The sequence below is a fragment of the Vipera berus genome, assembly GCF_964194415.1.
Source record: "Vipera berus genome assembly, chromosome: 3".
NCBI classification, from domain to species: domain Eukaryota; kingdom Metazoa; phylum Chordata; class Lepidosauria; order Squamata; family Viperidae; genus Vipera; species Vipera berus.
In genome coordinates, this window is record NC_138204.1 from 133,461,878 (window position 1) to 133,479,331 (window position 17,454).

General features: G+C 39.1%; 1 protein-coding gene across 2 annotated transcripts in view; it reads right to left on the reverse strand.

Annotated features, from left to right (window-relative positions):
• The window catches only part of CDH18 (cadherin 18), a gene marked incomplete at its 5' end in the record, with an annotated part of 209,102 nt that overhangs the window by 62,027 nt on the left and 129,621 nt on the right, over positions 1–17,454 (reverse strand). For both annotated transcript variants that reach the window (XM_081323254.1, XM_081323253.1), the window contains one exon: positions 8,411–8,578. In XM_081323254.1, coding sequence (XP_081179380.1) covers positions 8,411–8,578 — 168 coding nt within the window. The remainder of the gene's footprint in view (positions 1–8,410; positions 8,579–17,454) is intronic.

Here is a 17,454-nt window from a genome sequence, read left to right on the forward strand (position 1 = left end):
AGGCTGGAGGAATTGGTGTGTGTGGGCGGGGGGAGGAGAAAGTGGAAAGGTAAAATCAAACCATTATTTTAAAATTCAATGTCAAGTTCAGAATCAGTATGGTAAATCAAGAAATAGGGGAAAAGGTTGTGAATCCATTTGTAATTAGCAAACTATCCTTAGTAACCAATTATTATTACATATACATTTATGATAAATACATCAAAGTATTTCTTTTTGTTCAAAACAATAAATGTCTTTCATGAACTAGGTCTTCATTCTAAAATGCCACAAATCCATGTACATGTTATCTGAAACTAACTCTTTTTCTGCAATTTTGGCAAGAGAATACAATGGTCATAGCAAACAGTCTTTTCCAACAACCCAAGAGACGGCTCTACACATGGACATCACCAGATGGTCAACACAGAAATCAGATTGACTATGTGCTCTACAGCCAAAGATGGAGAAGCTCTATACAGTCAGTAAAAACAAGACAAGGAGCTGACTGTGGCTCAGATCATGAGCTTCTCATTGCAAAATTTAGGCTTAAACTGAAGAAAGTAGGGAAAAGCACTAGGCCACTCAGGTATGAACTAAATCATATCCCTGATGAATATACAGTAGAGGTGACAAATAGATTTAAGGAATTAGATCTGATAGACAGAGTGCCTGAAGAACTATGGACGGAGGTTTGCAACATTTTACAAGAAGTAGCAACTAAAACCATCCCAAAGAAAAAGAAATGCAAGAGTCCAGTTCCTGTTTTCCAGCAGAGCAGTCAGAAGATTTTGAATGCCGAACTCTTTGGCTAAAATTTCTTTTTGTTGGGGAACCTAAGGGGCCAGAACCCACCCTGAAGGGGTGGAATGAAAGAAGGAAATCCCAGGGACTTAGGAGAGATGGCGGTCTCCCCAAACAATCCAGGAGAAGCCTCCCAGAAACCAACAGAAGAAAAGGCTGGCTAACTCCATGTCCAGTCACAGCTGAAAACAACGGAAGTCATAAGTTTTTAAACTAAGCGGATTTTAAACAGCATGCTTGAATCTGGGTAAGAATATTGATTTTCTCTATCCCACCTATTTTCCTGAAGGAGAAAGTCCCAAAAATAAATCTCTAGGGGGAAAAAGGAGGGGGATTCTACTCCCTCCTTTTGGTTACTAGAAATGGCAAAACTTGCCTTTAGAGAGAAAGAGAGAAAAATTAGAAAGACCTGACAAATGAGCAAATGCTGACACCTACTGGTGGGTGAGGTTGTTTTTTTTTCTCTGACCCTCAAAGTTCTTTAAAAATGCAGCTGTGTAAACAAAATGAGAGTAACAAATCTGAAGCAATGAACACTTTACAAAAGGAAACATATGATAAGCAGCAATAATTTCAAAGGACAATGATTTTAAACCACAAAGAAATACAGAACAACCTTGAGAGTATGAATCAACTTATCTCCAACTTAATTTCACTCCAAGAAATTTCCCAGGAAAATACAGTAGAGATGACTGAAAATAATTCTGAGGATAGAGACTTAAAGATGGAACCACATAAAATAAAAAAAATCATGATTTAATTCAAATGGGAAATATTTCAACACATCCAAGCAACTTTAAAGATAAGGAAAAGAATGAGAAAAAATATTTTACAGGGAAACGAATGATGCAGCAAAACATACTGATTAAGAAAGGCAATGGCCAGAGAAAAAGATTAAAATGGAAATCAAGAAAATAGATGATGGGACTTATCAGAGAGAATACTTAAAAAAGAAACATTTGTTTGAATATGGCTAAAAATGGAAAAACTTTGGAATATATTACTCTTAGAGAGATTTTTTTTGTTAACTAATAGAATAAGAAACATTTGTTTGAATATGGCTAAAGAAATGGAAAAACTTTGGAATATATTACTCTTAGAGGGATGATTTTTTTATATAATTAACACAATATGTTTTTTTTTCTTTTTCCTTTCTGTAAAAAAAATTGAAATGATTTAAACAAAGGAAACATTTTAGTTATTTAAATGTGACGATAAGAAAAGCATAAAAATGTATTTTGAATGAGAGTTAAAAGATTAGATGATTAGATCTACTGAATGGAATGCTTAAAGTTTAAATAGATTAAATACATTCTTAGCTATGGTCAAAAAGAATAAGAAATTGAGGAATAAATATATATTAAATTAGGAGGGATACATATTTTCAGTCGTATGTTATTTTTTGTATCTCAGTGCTTTTGTCTTTTGTCTTTTGTCTTTTTTCTTTCTTCTTCTTTTTCTCTTTTTTGTCTCTCTCCTCTTTTCTTTTCTCTTTCTACTTTTTACTTATTGATTAAGAAATATAAAAGTATGAGAGGGCTTATATGGCTTATATAGAATTAAATCCACCAATGTGGGTTGGGGTTGGGTTTTTAAAACTAGTTTTAACTTTAATATGTATTGATTTCATGGGCATGATGTTTAATGGCTTTTTTAATTTTTGTATTCGATTTTTATTGTGCATTGCCCTGTTCACCGCCCTGAGTCCTTCGGGAGAAGGGCGGTATAGAAATCAAATTATTAAATTAAATTAAATTAAATTAATTGTTGAGAAAATTGTCACTAGTAAGAATATTTAGAATTTATTTATTTATTATTTATTATTGGGACTTATATACCGCCCTATCTCCCGAAGGACTCAGGGCGGCTAACAACAATAACATACAATAAATACAGAAGTTAAGATCAAATTAAAATTAAAGGCCTCTGTACAATAAATTAAAATTAAAATTAAAATAAATTAAAAATTAGAGTTAAAAAATTAAAAACATAATTAAAATCCCTGTCAGTCCAGGTCAGCCAGGTGGAAAAGGAGTGTTTTGAGGCCGCGGCAAAAGGACTGGAGATCTGGGCCCATCCGAAGCCCATGGGGGAGCTTTGTTCCACAGGGCTGGCGCTCCCACAGAGAAGGCCCTCCCCCTGGGGGTCGCCAGCCGACATTGTCTAGCCGACGGTACTCTGAGGAAGCCTTCTCTGTGTGAGCGTACTGGGCAATGGGAATTCGTTCCCGGCAGCAGATGGTCCTGCAAGTATCCCGGGCCTAAGCCATGTAGGGCTTTAAAGGTAAGTACCAGCACCTTAAATCTCACCCGGAGGGCAACCGGTAACCAATGCAGCTCACGCAGGAGGGGTGTAATATGGGAGTATCAGGGTGCTCCCATCACTACCCGTGCAGCCATACTCTGCACCAGCTGAAGCCTCTGGGTGGTCTTTAAGGGCAGCCCCATGTAGAGAGCATTGCAGTAATCTATACGGGAAATAATGAGTGCGTGGGTGACTGTGCGTAGGGCATCTCGGTCCAGAAAAAGGCGCAACTGGCATACCAGGCGAATCTGGGCAAATGCCCCCCTAGCCACGACTCCAATATGATCTTCAAAACTGAGTCGTGAATCCAGGAGGATGCCTAGATTGCGTGTTCTATCAACGGGAGGTAATATCTCTCCTCCTATAACCAAAGATGGAACCTCTTGGACTAAATGAGATGCCGGTACGTAAAGCCACTCAGTCTTGGCCGGGTTGAGCCGGAGCCTGTTCTTTCCCATCCAAATCTGTACCGCTTCCAGGCAATGGGACATCACATCAAAGGCATCACTGGGTTGGTTCAGGGTGGAGATGAAAAGCTGGGTATCATCAGCATATTGATGATACCTCACCCCAAAGCCACGGATGATCTCTCCCAGCGGCTTCATATAGATGTTGAACAGGAGGGGCGAGAGTACCGACCCCTGAGGCACCCCAGAACTAAGGGGCCTAGGGGTTGACCTCTGCCCCCCTGCTAACACCATCTGCAAACGGCCCGAGAGGTACGAGGAGAACCACCGCAGAACGGTGCCTCCCACTCCCAACTCCTCAAGACGACGCAGCAAGATACCATGGTCGATGGTATCAAAAGCCGCTGAGAGATCTAATAGGACCAGGACAGAGGAATAACCCCTATCTCGGGCCCGCCAGAGATCATTCACCAGCGCGACCAATGCCGTCTCCGTGCTATACCCGGGCCTGAAACCCGATTGCTATGGATCCAGATACTCAGTTTCCTCCAGAACCAAAGGGAGCTGCCGTACCACCATGCTCTTAACGACCTTCGCAAGAAAATGAAGGTTGGAGACAGGATGGAAGTTATTAAAAATAGCTGGATCCAATGCAGGTTTCTTAAGGAGGGGCCTTACCACCGCCTCTTTCAAGGTGGCAGGGAAGTATCCTTCACTTAGTGAGGCATTGATAACTGCTAGGATCCAGCCTCATGTAACCTCCCGAGAGGCATAGACCAGCCAGGAGGGACACGGGTCCAACAAACACGTGGCAGCACTTAATTTCCCCATGATCCTGTCCACTTCATCCGGAGTCTCAGGATCAAACTCTTCCCAAATGTTCTCAGCCAAACTCATCGTTTTCCTCTCGTCAGATACTGCCCAGTCAGAGTCCAGACCAGCCCCAATCTGAGCAATTTTGTCCACCAGATATTTACTAAATTCCTTGGCCCATCCTCGTAAGGGGTCCTCTCCCGTCCCTTGATTTAAAAGGGAGCGAACCACCCTAAACAGGGCGGCCAGGTGGTTATCTGCAGACGCAATGAGGGTGGTGAAGTAAGCATGCTTTGACACCTCCATTGCCACAAGATAAGATCTAGAAAAGGATCTTAACTGTGTTCGGTCAGACTCGGACCGACTGGTTCTCCAAATGCTCTCTAGGCCCCTTCTCTGGCGTTTCATCTCCCGCAGGTCCTTGGAGAACCAAGGAGCGAGCCAGGACCTGTGCCGGGTCAGAGGCTGCAAAGGCACAACACGGTCAAGAGCCTCCGAGGCAGCCTGTTGCCAGGCATTAACTAAGGACTCAACCGGGCTGTGGGAGAGGGAGGTAGGAATCAATCCAAGTGCTATCTGGAACTTATCTGGGTACATCAGGCGCCTGGGGCAGAACCATCTGGGGGGAGAAATAAGCTGAAATAAGCACGGCAACAGGATTTATGATAAGGCAACTAAAATGACAAATAGGATTATTGGAAAAACTAAATACTTAATTGTTGTTTATCAAAATAATGAGAATTGTTTTAATCTAATGTTTTGCAAAGAAAGATACTTTGGGGAAAGGGGAAATCAACTGAAATTAACATATGGAATATAGATTATAGAAATCAATTGTTAAAGATTGTCTTATAAATGTTACCCAGACAACATACTGTTTACAAATTACTGAATGATTTATGTTATGTTAAAAAATACCAATAAAATATATACAAAAGAAAAAGAAAGAAAAAGAAATGCAAGAAAGCAAAATGGCTGTCTGAGGAAGCTCTGCAAATAGATGAGGACAGGAAGGAAGCAAAAGGCAAGGGAGAAAAAGAAACATACACCCAATTGAATGCAGAATTCCAGAGAATAGCTAGAAGAGATAAGAATGCCTTCTTAAATGAACAGTGCAAAGAAATAGAAGAAAACAATAGAATAGGGAGGACTAGAGATCTCTTCCAGAAAATTGCAGACATGAAGGGAACGTTTCATGCAAAAATGGGTATGATAAAGGACCAAAATGGCAGGGACCTAGCAGAGGCAGAAGAGATTAAGAAGAGGTGGCAAAATTACACAGAAGAACTATACAAGAATGAGCTTAACATCCCTGATAACCAAGATAAGGTGGTCACTGACCTCGAGCCAGACATCCTAGAATGTGAAGTGAAGTGGGCCTTAGAAAAGCTGAGAAACAACAAAGCTAGTGGAGGTGACAGTATTCCAGCTGAGCTATTCGAAATCTTAAAAGACAATGCAGTAAAAGTGCTACGCACAATTTGCCAGCAAATTTGGAAAACTCAACAGTGGCCACAGGATTGGAAAAGATCAGTTTACATTCCAATTCCAAAGAAAGGCAGTGCTGAAGAATGTTCAAACTATCGCACCATTGCACCCATTTCTCATGCTAGTAAAGTTAGGCTTAAAATCCTACAAGCTAGACTCCAGCAATATGTGGATCGAGAACTACCAGAAGTACAGGCAGGATTTCGAAGAGGCAGAGGAACTAGAGATCAAATTGCCAACATACGCTGGATCATGGAGAAAGCTAGGGACTCCAGAAAAACATCTACTTCTGCTTCATTGACTATGCTAAAGCCTTTGATTGTGTGGATCATAACAAACTGTGGCAAGTTCTTAAAGAGATGGGAGTACCAGACCATCTTATTTGTCTCTTGGGAAACCTATATGCGGGTCAAGAAGCAACAGTGAGAACTGGACACGGAACCACTGATCAGTTCAAATTTGGGAAAGGAGTCCGGCAAGGCTGTATACTGTCTCCCTGCCTGTTTAACTTATATGCAGAGCACATCATGAGAAAGGCAGGCCTAGATGAATCAAAAGTTGGAATTAAAATTGCCAGGAGAAATATCAACAACCTAAGATATGCAGATGATACTACTCTAATGGCACAAAGTGAAGAGGAACTAAAGAGCCTCTTGTTACGAGTGAAGAAGGAGAGTGCAAAAGTTGGGTTGAAAGTAAACATTAAGAAAACCAAGATCATGGCATCTGGCCCTGTCCTGGCAAATAGATGGGGAAGAAATGGAGGTAGTGACAGATTTTATTTCTCTAGGCTCCAAGATCACTGCAGATGGGGACTGTAGCCAAGAAATTAAAAGACGCTTGCTCCTGGGGAGGAAAGCCATGGCAAATCTAGAGAGCACACTAAAAAGCAGAGACATCACAATGCCAACAAAAGTGTGTATAGTCAAGACTATGGTCTTCCCAGTTGCAATGTATGGCTGTGAAAGTTGGACCATAAGAAAGGCTGAGCACCAAAGAATTGAAGCCTTTGGACTATGGTGCTGGAGAAGACTCCTGTGAGTCCCTTGGACTGTAAGGTGTTCAAACCAGTCAGTCCTAGAGGAGATCAACCCTGACTGCTCTTTAGAAGGCCAGATCTTTAAGTTGAAACTCAAATACTTTGGCCACCTAATGAGAAGGAAGGACTCACTGGAGAAGAGCCTAATGCTCGGAAAGGTTGAGGGCAAGAGAAGAAGGGTTGACAGAGAATGAAGTGGCTGGATGGAGTCACTGAAGCAGTAGGCGTGAGCCTAAATGGACTCCAGAAGATGGTAGCAGACAGGAAGGCCTGGACAAACATTGTCCATGGGGTTGCAATGGGTCGGACACGACTTCGCAACTAACAACAGTTAACTATGAAGATTTACAATATGCAAATAACTCTTAATTTGTATCAATAACTCTTTTGTGTAATTTCTTGGGGTTACCAGCAGTTTTTTGGTTGCATGCAAGCTTATACAGGTATAGGTTAAAATTAATGTCTTTTAGTATTCAAACATGATTTTAATATTGAAACAACGTATTGAAACTCTCTTCTAGATATTGTAGTTTGTACCTTTCTGTATTAATAGTTATATCCTATGTCAAATACATAGAAAAAAAGGGTTGGTTAATTTTTTCATCTCACTGATTAAAGGAATGGCATTGATTATGCCATTTTCCGCCTATTCAATATTAAACTAAGGATTTAGTGGCAAATGATGTGGGAATCTAAGCCAACTTTTCTTCGGTGCAAAGCATTTTTTCCCATGCATAATATGATGGACAAACTATATAGATGCTTAACCTTTTTCCTGTCATTTCTAAATTGAAGGGTTATCACCTCAATTACAATACTTGCTGAACAAAATGGGGGAAAAACTGAATGGAAAATGGAGTAAGTGATAACAGGGCAAAACATTTTGCTGAATACCATTTGCTTCTTATGAATACAAAGTGAATAAATAAATCATAAACTGATTCTAAACAAATTCTGATCTAGACATGTTGGTTCAGATTTCCAGTCTCTTGTCTTCCATCATACACTCATTATTTTACTACAAGTAGTTCTTGCTGAACAATGGTAATTGGGATCAGAATTTTCATTGCTAAGTCATGTGGTTGTAAAACATGGTGTACATGATTGCATCATGTAACAACTGCAGACCTGGCAGTCTCTGTTGCTGTCATTAAGTGAGGCTTACAGGTTGTTAAACAAGGACCTCATATAACCATGATTTGTGATGTAGTGCCAGCTCCCAAGAAGCAAAGTCAATGGGAAAGCAGGCAGGAAGTTACAAGTCCCAGGATACTCACAAACCACCTGGCTGGCAGGTGAGTGCTCTGGAGTGTGGCCAGGCCAAGGACAACTGTGAGTGCAGGAAGGTGGGGATGGCAGAAAAAAATAAAGAGTAGAAGGTTTTGCTAAGTGAAAATAAAGATAAGCACAGCATTGAAAATGCTATTTCTTAGGAGTTAGTGAATATGGTATGTCACTGTCAAACATCTTGATTGTTATTCACAGTTCATCCTTCATTTTAACAGAATCTCTCTGAAATTGTTAACAGCAGACAGTTTTGTTGTGAAGAAATAAATCAGATCAAACCTTTACATACTCTGAGGGAACCTGGGAGGATTGTCGTTGACATCGGTGAGTGTGATATTTACTGTGGTTGATCCCGATAGCCCTCCAACTTGTCCAGCCATATCTTTGGCTTGAATGACAACTGAATAATGTTCTCTGGCTTCCCTGTCCATATTATGCAGAGCTGTTCTTATGACTCCTGTAGTTTTAACAAAAAAAGGGGGGGATAAGAGAGCAGGAAAGAAACATTATTCTTAGCTTTAAAAAAAAAACTAATGAGTAAGCCATTACCTAGAACCCCACCCCCATTCACATCTCAAATTAATTGAGATATGATACATAGAAATTAAATACACTTATGTGATAAAGATGGATAACCTGTTAATAAATGAGCAATCCAATCCACACAAGCTGTCAGGTTTAGTGCCCATATTGAAACAAAAATTCCTGAGCACCTGCCTTCATATGGCTTGACTAGGTTCTAGGTTTAACTCAATTTAAGACTTTCAGATACATGGCAAAACACAACTACTTAAGAAACTTTACTGCATACTAGAGAGAACTGCCCTCTATTATTATGCCCATTGTAGTTTAAATCCCATACTTTCTCTTGTTCTTCCCATGGCTTGGTGGATTATTTGCCCTGCAATTCTTAACCTTGAAGTGGGCATCTGTTGGTTATTGATATTAGAGACATTTCTGCTTGAGAAACTCTGACTATCACCTCTAATCCAACACATGCACACACCCACACCTACAGCTCTCCAAAGGACTGTATATTGTATGAGCTATTCAAGCCATCTCTGTGTGTTTGGAAGTGGACATACATGTAAGCACACACACACACACACACACACACACACACACACACACAAGTGTTTGTTAGACTGTTTGTTAGACTGGAAGCATTTGCTGGACCATTGGTAGGACTGCTCTTTGTAATATTATGTAAGGTTTACAAATCATCCTCTGTTTCAGAGAAGCATGAACAATAACAAAATTGTGCAGGTGATGATGATAATTTTATGTTCAAGTATAGCTTGGATATTAAAATGCATTCTAACGCTATCAAAGTTGACACCAGCCAGAGCATAGAACAACTCAAAGAAGTAGTGCAAGATAGGAAGACGTGGAGAGACCTAGCCCTTAGAATTGCCAAGAGTCGGACATGGCTGAATGGAAAGCATGACCATCATGCATTATACATTAAAAGCCAATGCTAGTTTTAAATTCTCCTTTTTATTTTACATTTAAAGAAGACATCGAAGACTAACACTGGACCAAGACTGAAGGGCAAAATCTAAAGTTTATACAAGTCCCTCTAAAAATGTATTCTTTATTCAAGATAATATGGAACACTTCACTTATGCCTCTGTGGAAGGTGTTTAATGGATTGAGGCTGAGGAGGCATGGGTTCAACTCATTTTTTTTTTACTATGGAAACCCAACAGATAATTCTTGGACAGTTACTCTCAGTTCAGCTTATCTCCCAGGTTTATGTGGAAAACATTGGAAAAGAGAATGGTACCAATATTAATATGAGTTTTTGGAAGATACAAAAACTGTAAAAATGTCTTAATCTAGTGGCTCTTAGCTTTTCTTAGCTATATAGTTCACATCCCACTAATCAAAGAACCTGGTCCCCTTGAAAGGAAAAAAAAAACACGTATTCTTTTAAAGAAAGATATATTTAAGTTTACAATCAGCTATTACTGTTTACATCATCCAACCTTTTTCTCCAGGGTTGGTGCTGCTACATGAAGGCAACTTGAAGGCTGCTGAGGGGCCCTGATATTGTGTGCTGCTTTATCTACCACCACCTGCTTCCTGGAAGAAAAGTCTGCATTATCAGTAGGGAAGAACATCTGGACAACATTCTCGAAGAGGACCAAATGACTATGTGGTCTTAGCAGAAACATGAAGCTACTGTCCAGGATAATGGAGAACATAATAATAATCAGTAGGATTGTTGCTATAGGATGGCATATGTGACACAGCCTCCTCTATACAATTAGCTTGGCAACTGCCAGTGGTTACCATGACAGCGATCTCCTACATTTGTCTTGTGAAAAAGTGCTTTCCTCTGTAGTCATGATAACTAGCATACAGCTCAGCTAAATTCTTTCATACACTTTCATGGGGTAGGGGGCATGCACAAACTTATACTTAACACATTTGGAATGCTTAAAGGCATATCAACCCTTCAAACTTTTTTAAAAATGCTAATTGTTCATACACAGTTTCAAAACTATTTGCCAAAAGGACTATATATTATTCCTTTTGCTAAATTTTACATAGTGAAATACATTTCAGTAGTTTGATTAAAAAACTGACATGATTAAAAAATACATGAACTACAAGATTATTACATAAAAGCTAATTACATTTTGCTAAAAAGACAGTCAACATTCCTTTCTTTCACTTTTGGCTTTTTTGACATTGGTTGCTTATGTAAGCTCTATGAGAAGAGTTTGGTTTTTATATATTTTCAAATATTTTCCAAAAATTTTATTCTTTTTCAGATGATTGAAATTCTCTCCATGACATATGAATACACACTGTATTTTTTTGAAAGTAGGAAATATTATAAATGCAACATTAAAATTTAAAATGTCACTGCAGCAGGAAAAGACTACAAGTACATTTATCAGTGTACCTTAAAGCATTTAACTAGATGGTCTAAGAATGGAAGTATAACATTGGAATTTATACTTGTGTGTATTACAATTAAACTTCACTTTCCTAAGTAGACCAACATCATTTAATTTTAAAGTGGTGAATTCTAGGTCCATGCCATTAGTTGCAATAATGCCTGGCTCCTGAGAAATCAGCAGAATACTGTCGGTTGGCAGGAATATAATTTTTTTTTATTTTTATTTTTATTTTAATTCCATTTATATCCATTTATATAAATGCTCTGGAATGTTCTCCCCATATTAATGTGGATACAACTAATATTCACTTAAAAGAGAGTGAGTCCATTTGAACTAACTGGACTTAAAGTCAATTAAACATGCAGAGGTTGACACCATTAAATTATTCTCTTGAAGGACACTGACTAATTGAAGGCTAGCTGATGTTAAACTTCATAATTAATAGAAAGGACAAGTTGGGAAGAAACATTAGGCATGTGCATGCCTGAATAATCAGACCCATTAAACTCATCAGTCTGTTTAGTTTTTACAGCATTGAGCCTAGCTATTTCCTAATGTCTAGCAGTGCAGGAATTTAAATTGTTTTGTGCAATTAAACCTTTAGTAAAATCTAGTGAGTTCATTATTCCAGTGGATGAGTTCATTATCTATTTTCTTGTTAATATACATCTGTATGCTTGATCATGTGTGTATGTGAGCATATATGTATATACACACATGAACATGTATACTTTTAGGATTAAAAATGAAAAAAAAAATGTAATTGAGAGATGCACAACTGTCTTAGCCCAGAAAAAAGCTATGAGTTTTTTTACTTGAGAACATCTTCTGTGTTATTCGAAGTTAAAGATGAAAAGTAAGGGAAAAACAAGGAAAACTACTATTTCAAATTCATTGTTCCTGGTAAAAATGACAAAGATGTTAAACCTCACTAAAATAATTTAAGAAGTCTGAGATAACTGAAAAAGCCATGATAAAATTTACTGGTGGAACTTTGTGTGTGTGGCAGGGGGGGAGGGGTAGTTCAAATTAATACTCCTGGTGATTGCCTAAACAAGTTTCTGTAGGGTGTTTTTTTTTGCAAGATTTCAGAATAGGTCACCACCCAACTAGCTTTTATGCCCAAAGTGGAACTAAAATTTACAACTTCTCAGCACCTTTATCACTGCACCAAATTGGCTCTCGGTGGGACAATTAAAGAAGCAAAAATTGTTTGGAAAACATATTGAGAATAATGTTGGGTGTCATGTGTGTCATTAAGACATGTGCTATTAAAATGGTTCAAAGGCTGTTAATGTTAACTTCAGTAAAACTGAATTCCAGATCATTCTGAAGATAGAAATCTGCAGAGCTAGCCTGTCAGGTCCCCAAGGTCCCCAAAAGTATGTGAACCCTTTGGGATTATGTGGAGTTTTGAATTGGCCATAAAATGAATTGGCCATAAAATGAATTGGCCATAAAATGCGCTCTAAACATCATGTAAGTCACAACAATAGAAAAACACAATCTGCTTAAAATAATACTACACAAACATTAGCTGTTGTCATGTTTTAATAGAACATAAGATGGAAACATTCACAGTGCAGGGTGGAAAAAGTATGTGAACCTTTGGACTTAATAACTGGTTGACCCTCCTTTGGCAGCAATAACCTCAACCAAATGTTTCCTGTAGTTGCAGATCAGACCTGCACAACGATCTGGAGTAATTTTGGACCACTCCTCTTCACAAAACTGTTTCAGTGTAGCAATATTCTTGTGATGTCTGGTGTGAATCGCTCTCTTAAGGTCATGCCACAGCATTTCAATCGGGTTGGGGTCAGGACTCTGACTGGGCCACTCCAGAAGGCGTATTCTGTTCTGTTGAAGCCATTGTTTTGTTGAATTACTTGTGTGCTTTGGGTCATTGTCCTGTTGCATCACCCATCCTCTGCGGAGCTTCAGTTGAAGGACAGATGGTCGTACGTTTTCCTGCAAAATGTCCTGATAAACTCTGGAATTCATCTTCCCATCAATGACAACAATCCGTCCAGGCCCTGAAGCAGCAAAGCAGCCCCAAACCATGATGCTCCCTCTGCCATGTTTTACAGTGGGGATGAGGTTTTGATGTTGGTGTGCTGTGCCTTTTTTTTCTCCACAGATAATGTTGTGTGTTTTTCCCAAACAACTCAATTTTGGTTTCATCTGTCCACAGTATATTTTGCCAGTAGTGCTGTGGAACATCCAGGTGCTCTTTTGCAAACTTCAAACGTGCTGCAATATTTTTTTTTTTGGACAGCAATGGCTTCCTCCGTGGTGTCCTCCCATGTACTCCATTCTTGTTTAATGTTTTCCTTATTGTAGATGTGTCAACAAAAATGTTAGCATGTGCCAGAGATTTCTGTAGGTCTTTAGCTGACACTCTAGGATTCTTCTTTACCTCATTAAGCATTATGCGCTGTGCTCTTGCAGTCATTTTTACAGGATGACCATGCCTAGGGAGAGTAGCAACAGTGCTAAACTTTCTCCATTTGTAGACAGTCTGTCTTACGGTGGACACATGAACATCAAGGCTTTTGGAGATACTTTTGTAACCTTTTCCAGCTTCATGCAAGTCAACAATTCTTGATTGTAGGTCTTCTGAGAGCTCTTTTCTGCGAGGCATGGTTCACATCAGACAGTGCTTCTTGTGACCAGTAAACCCAAAACAGATGTGTGTTTTTAAAGGGCAGGACAGCTGTCAGCAACACATCCAATATCATCACACTGATTGGAGTCAAGGTTGGCTCACTCCTGGCTCCAATTAGCTCTTGGAGAAGTCATTAGGCTAGAGGTTCACATACTTTTTCCACCCTGCACTGTGAATGTTTCCATCTAATTGAATGGAAACATTCCATTAATTGAATGTTTCCATTCAATTAATGTTTCCATTCAATTAAAACATGACAACAGCTAATGTTTGTGTAGTATTATTTTAAGCAGACTGTGTTTTTCTATTGTTGTGACTTACATGATGTTTAGAGCGCATTTTATGGCCAATTCATGCAAAACTCCACGTAATCCCAAAGGGTTCACATACTTTTTCTTGCAACTATATATATTCTACTTTTGGGGCCTGCCCTTCTGCTGGAGGATATCTCACTTGGGATAACTTTTGCTTTCTACTCTCTCCTCCTGCCTCTATCCCCCTGAGAAAGGAATGTGTCTCCCTTATCAGGGAGATGGTTATAGAGAAATGAAACTGGAGAAGACCTTGAGAAGCGCACCCACTGTGCCAATTACCCACACATCGTGCCATCTGTAGATTGGCTGGATTTCAAATGGACATTGTGACTTTGGTGGGAGGAGGAATATTGCTAGCTTAACTATACTGTTTGTGCGGGATTTTTTTTTAATCCCATTTATATCCCGCCCTTCTCCGAAGACTCAGAAAACCTTTATTACAGTTTGACAACTTATGGTTGACATGTCTGGATAATGGCCATCTTAGTTGATAAATGATGCAAAATACTATTATACCAAAATTTTCTTTATTCTTGGAGCCAGAATTCTATATTGAATGAAAAGCAGCTTTTATTACTGACATTGAGATGTTGAAATATTATATATGAAGAACAAAATGAAATATCTTTAAAAATCATCTGACAAACATTTCACCATTCCCTAAATCTATCAAATAATGTAATTACTATTTGTTGACCAGACAATTAAAATAATTGAGTTGATGATAAAGATTTGCTAATAGATAAATAGGTCTTGCTTGTAGAAATATTTCTATGTTGTTCTGTTTCTATGTGAATATTATAAACAGGGACAGTTTGCAAAAATCTGAATAATAGGAGAAATAGTTTACAACTGTATAATATCATAATAACTATAAACAAGTTGTTACAACATTTAACAAGATTAATATACTGTACATATTGAAGAGCTTAGGCAATTTATTATTTTTCAGACTGTGACCATAAACTGCTGTAGAATCAAAATAATTTTCTGACTGATATTAGTGATGCACTTCTTTAGCTAAATGCAGCCTTTTGCAATCAACATAGCGAAAGTAACTAACGGCATCAAACTTTACTTCCAAGTCAGATATAGTATATGGTATGTGGTATGAGGTCAGATCAGATCAACTCAGATCAGATTATGGCATATGAATTAGTGTTAGCCTTTCAGAATATTGGAATGATAAGAAAGCCTTTCTAAGCTAGTATTAATAGGAAACAAAATCCAGAGCAGGATTATTAACGCTAAGAATATATAAAGCCTTTCACCTCACATTTTCCTTTCATTATCCTAGCAACATAATACAGAATAAAATTCTTCAAAATGGAGCCATATTATCCAAAGCCACAAAAGTCATTTTGAAATAGCCATATATTCAACGTGAAATAGCCATGTATTCTCAGGAAACACAGTGCACTCAGGCAAAGTGTTGAGAAAAAAATCTCATTTGGAATCCTCTGGGTCGTTCACTGGGTTCATATTTAGCAGAGCATCTGTACATGAGTAGTTCATTAAGGGCATCTGCAGATAGCTGCTTAATGTGTGAAAGAACATGGGAAATTTATTGAGCAAGTTAGGTGCTATGAGAGAAAGCCTGCAACTCTCAGCTTTCTGCCTTGAGAATGGGGAGAGGAAATGAAAGGCCAAAGTATAGCTAGCATAAGAAGGAGACAGCTTAAGAACTTAGCCATCAAGTTAAATAAAACATGGTCAGGTTGAGCTTTACTTATCCTGACCCCTGATGATTCCCAGTAGATGGGTCTTCAAGGAACTGCTCTTCAAGCAGCAAGTGGTCACACACCACAAGGCAAATTACTTGCCGTGTGTTTCCTCGGTCCCTGGGAGTGGAACTGATGTCTCAGAAAGTTTCTGCACTTCACAACAAACGTCTTCAGTGTGAAGACAGATGCACTAAGCCAGATTCTTCCTTTGATTCTTTTCTTAGAAATATCCTTGGCTGAACTACAAGAAAAGTTGGACTTGGCAGATCAATTTCACATTGGAATTACGCAACTGCAGAAGCCCTAGGTTCTGAGCAAGTATTCATGTTTGCTAAAAAGCATGGTCACCTACACTGTCCTCACTGTTAGGAAGTTTCTCATAGTTCCAGGTTGCTTCTCTCTTTGATTAGTTTCCATCCATTGTTTCTTGTGCTGCCTACAGGTATTTTGGTAAATAGGTTGACCCCCTCCTCTTTGTGGCCACCTCTCAAATACTGGAATGCTGCTATCATGTCACTCCAGCCTTCTTTTCTCAAGACTAGCCAAACCCAAATCCTGCAACCATTCTTCATATGTTTTAGTCTCCAGGCTTTTAATCATCTTACTTGCTCTTCTCTGTAATTTTTCCAAAGTCTCAACATCTTTTTTGTAATGTTGTGGCCAAAACTGAATGCAATATTCCAAGTGTGGTCTTGCTAAGGCTTTATAAAGCAGCACTAATACTTCATGTGATTTTGATTCCATGCTTCTGTTTATACAACCCAGGATTGTATTAGCTTTTTTGGCTGCTGCCCCACACTGCTGGCTCATATTTAAGTGATCATCCACTAGGACTCCAAGGTCCCTCTCACGGTTACTGTTTTTGAGCCAGATTTCGCCTAATCTGTACTTGTACCTTTAGTTTTTCCTGACTATGTGTAAAAACTTGCTTTTCTCCAAATCTCATGTCTTAAATTGGGTCAGTGTCCTTGGCTTGGCCAGCATTGTACAACCCCTTGACCTATGTTGCATAAGCAGCAGAAGAAAATGAGTAGACATATCCAGATTTGGGCAACCCATTCATGATCTGATCAAGCTGATATACTGTATCTCTAGTAATGAGTTTGTCCCTAAAGCACCAACTCACTTGAGATATATTCTGATTTCCTCATTCACTGGGGCAAGGCATACTGAGAAGAGTTTCTGACTCACATCACCTGAGACATGAAAGATGAATGAGATCCATGCAACTCACCTGGCTGTTATGTTTGGTCCTTGAATCCATCACTTTATGGGGATTTAGTTACTGTAGTCCCTGCACCATCTGACTGTGAAGGGATCTATCTACTGTCCCATAGCTTCACTCTCTAGCCTTACCCCATTACCCCAACCAATCTACCTTCATAGCAGTGAGTGATTATCTTGCTGGGCATTAATCCCTGAACTGATCAGCTCAAACAAGTTATGCTCATGGGATGGAGGTGATGTGAGGTGATACACTGATGAACAGAAGACCACACCGCCCATTATGCCATTGCCTAGATGGCAAGGTGCTGCTCTGAGGAAGCTGGACTTCATGCAGATGGGCCACTATAAGTGGTAACAAAAGTATATATTTGTGAAAGCACCTGCATCATTTTGCTTCAGTTCACACAGAAGTGAAGTTAATCCCCTTCCTTCCCCAAACATGACAGTTGGCTTGCTTACTGCAGATGTGACTACTATTGCTGTTTAGATTT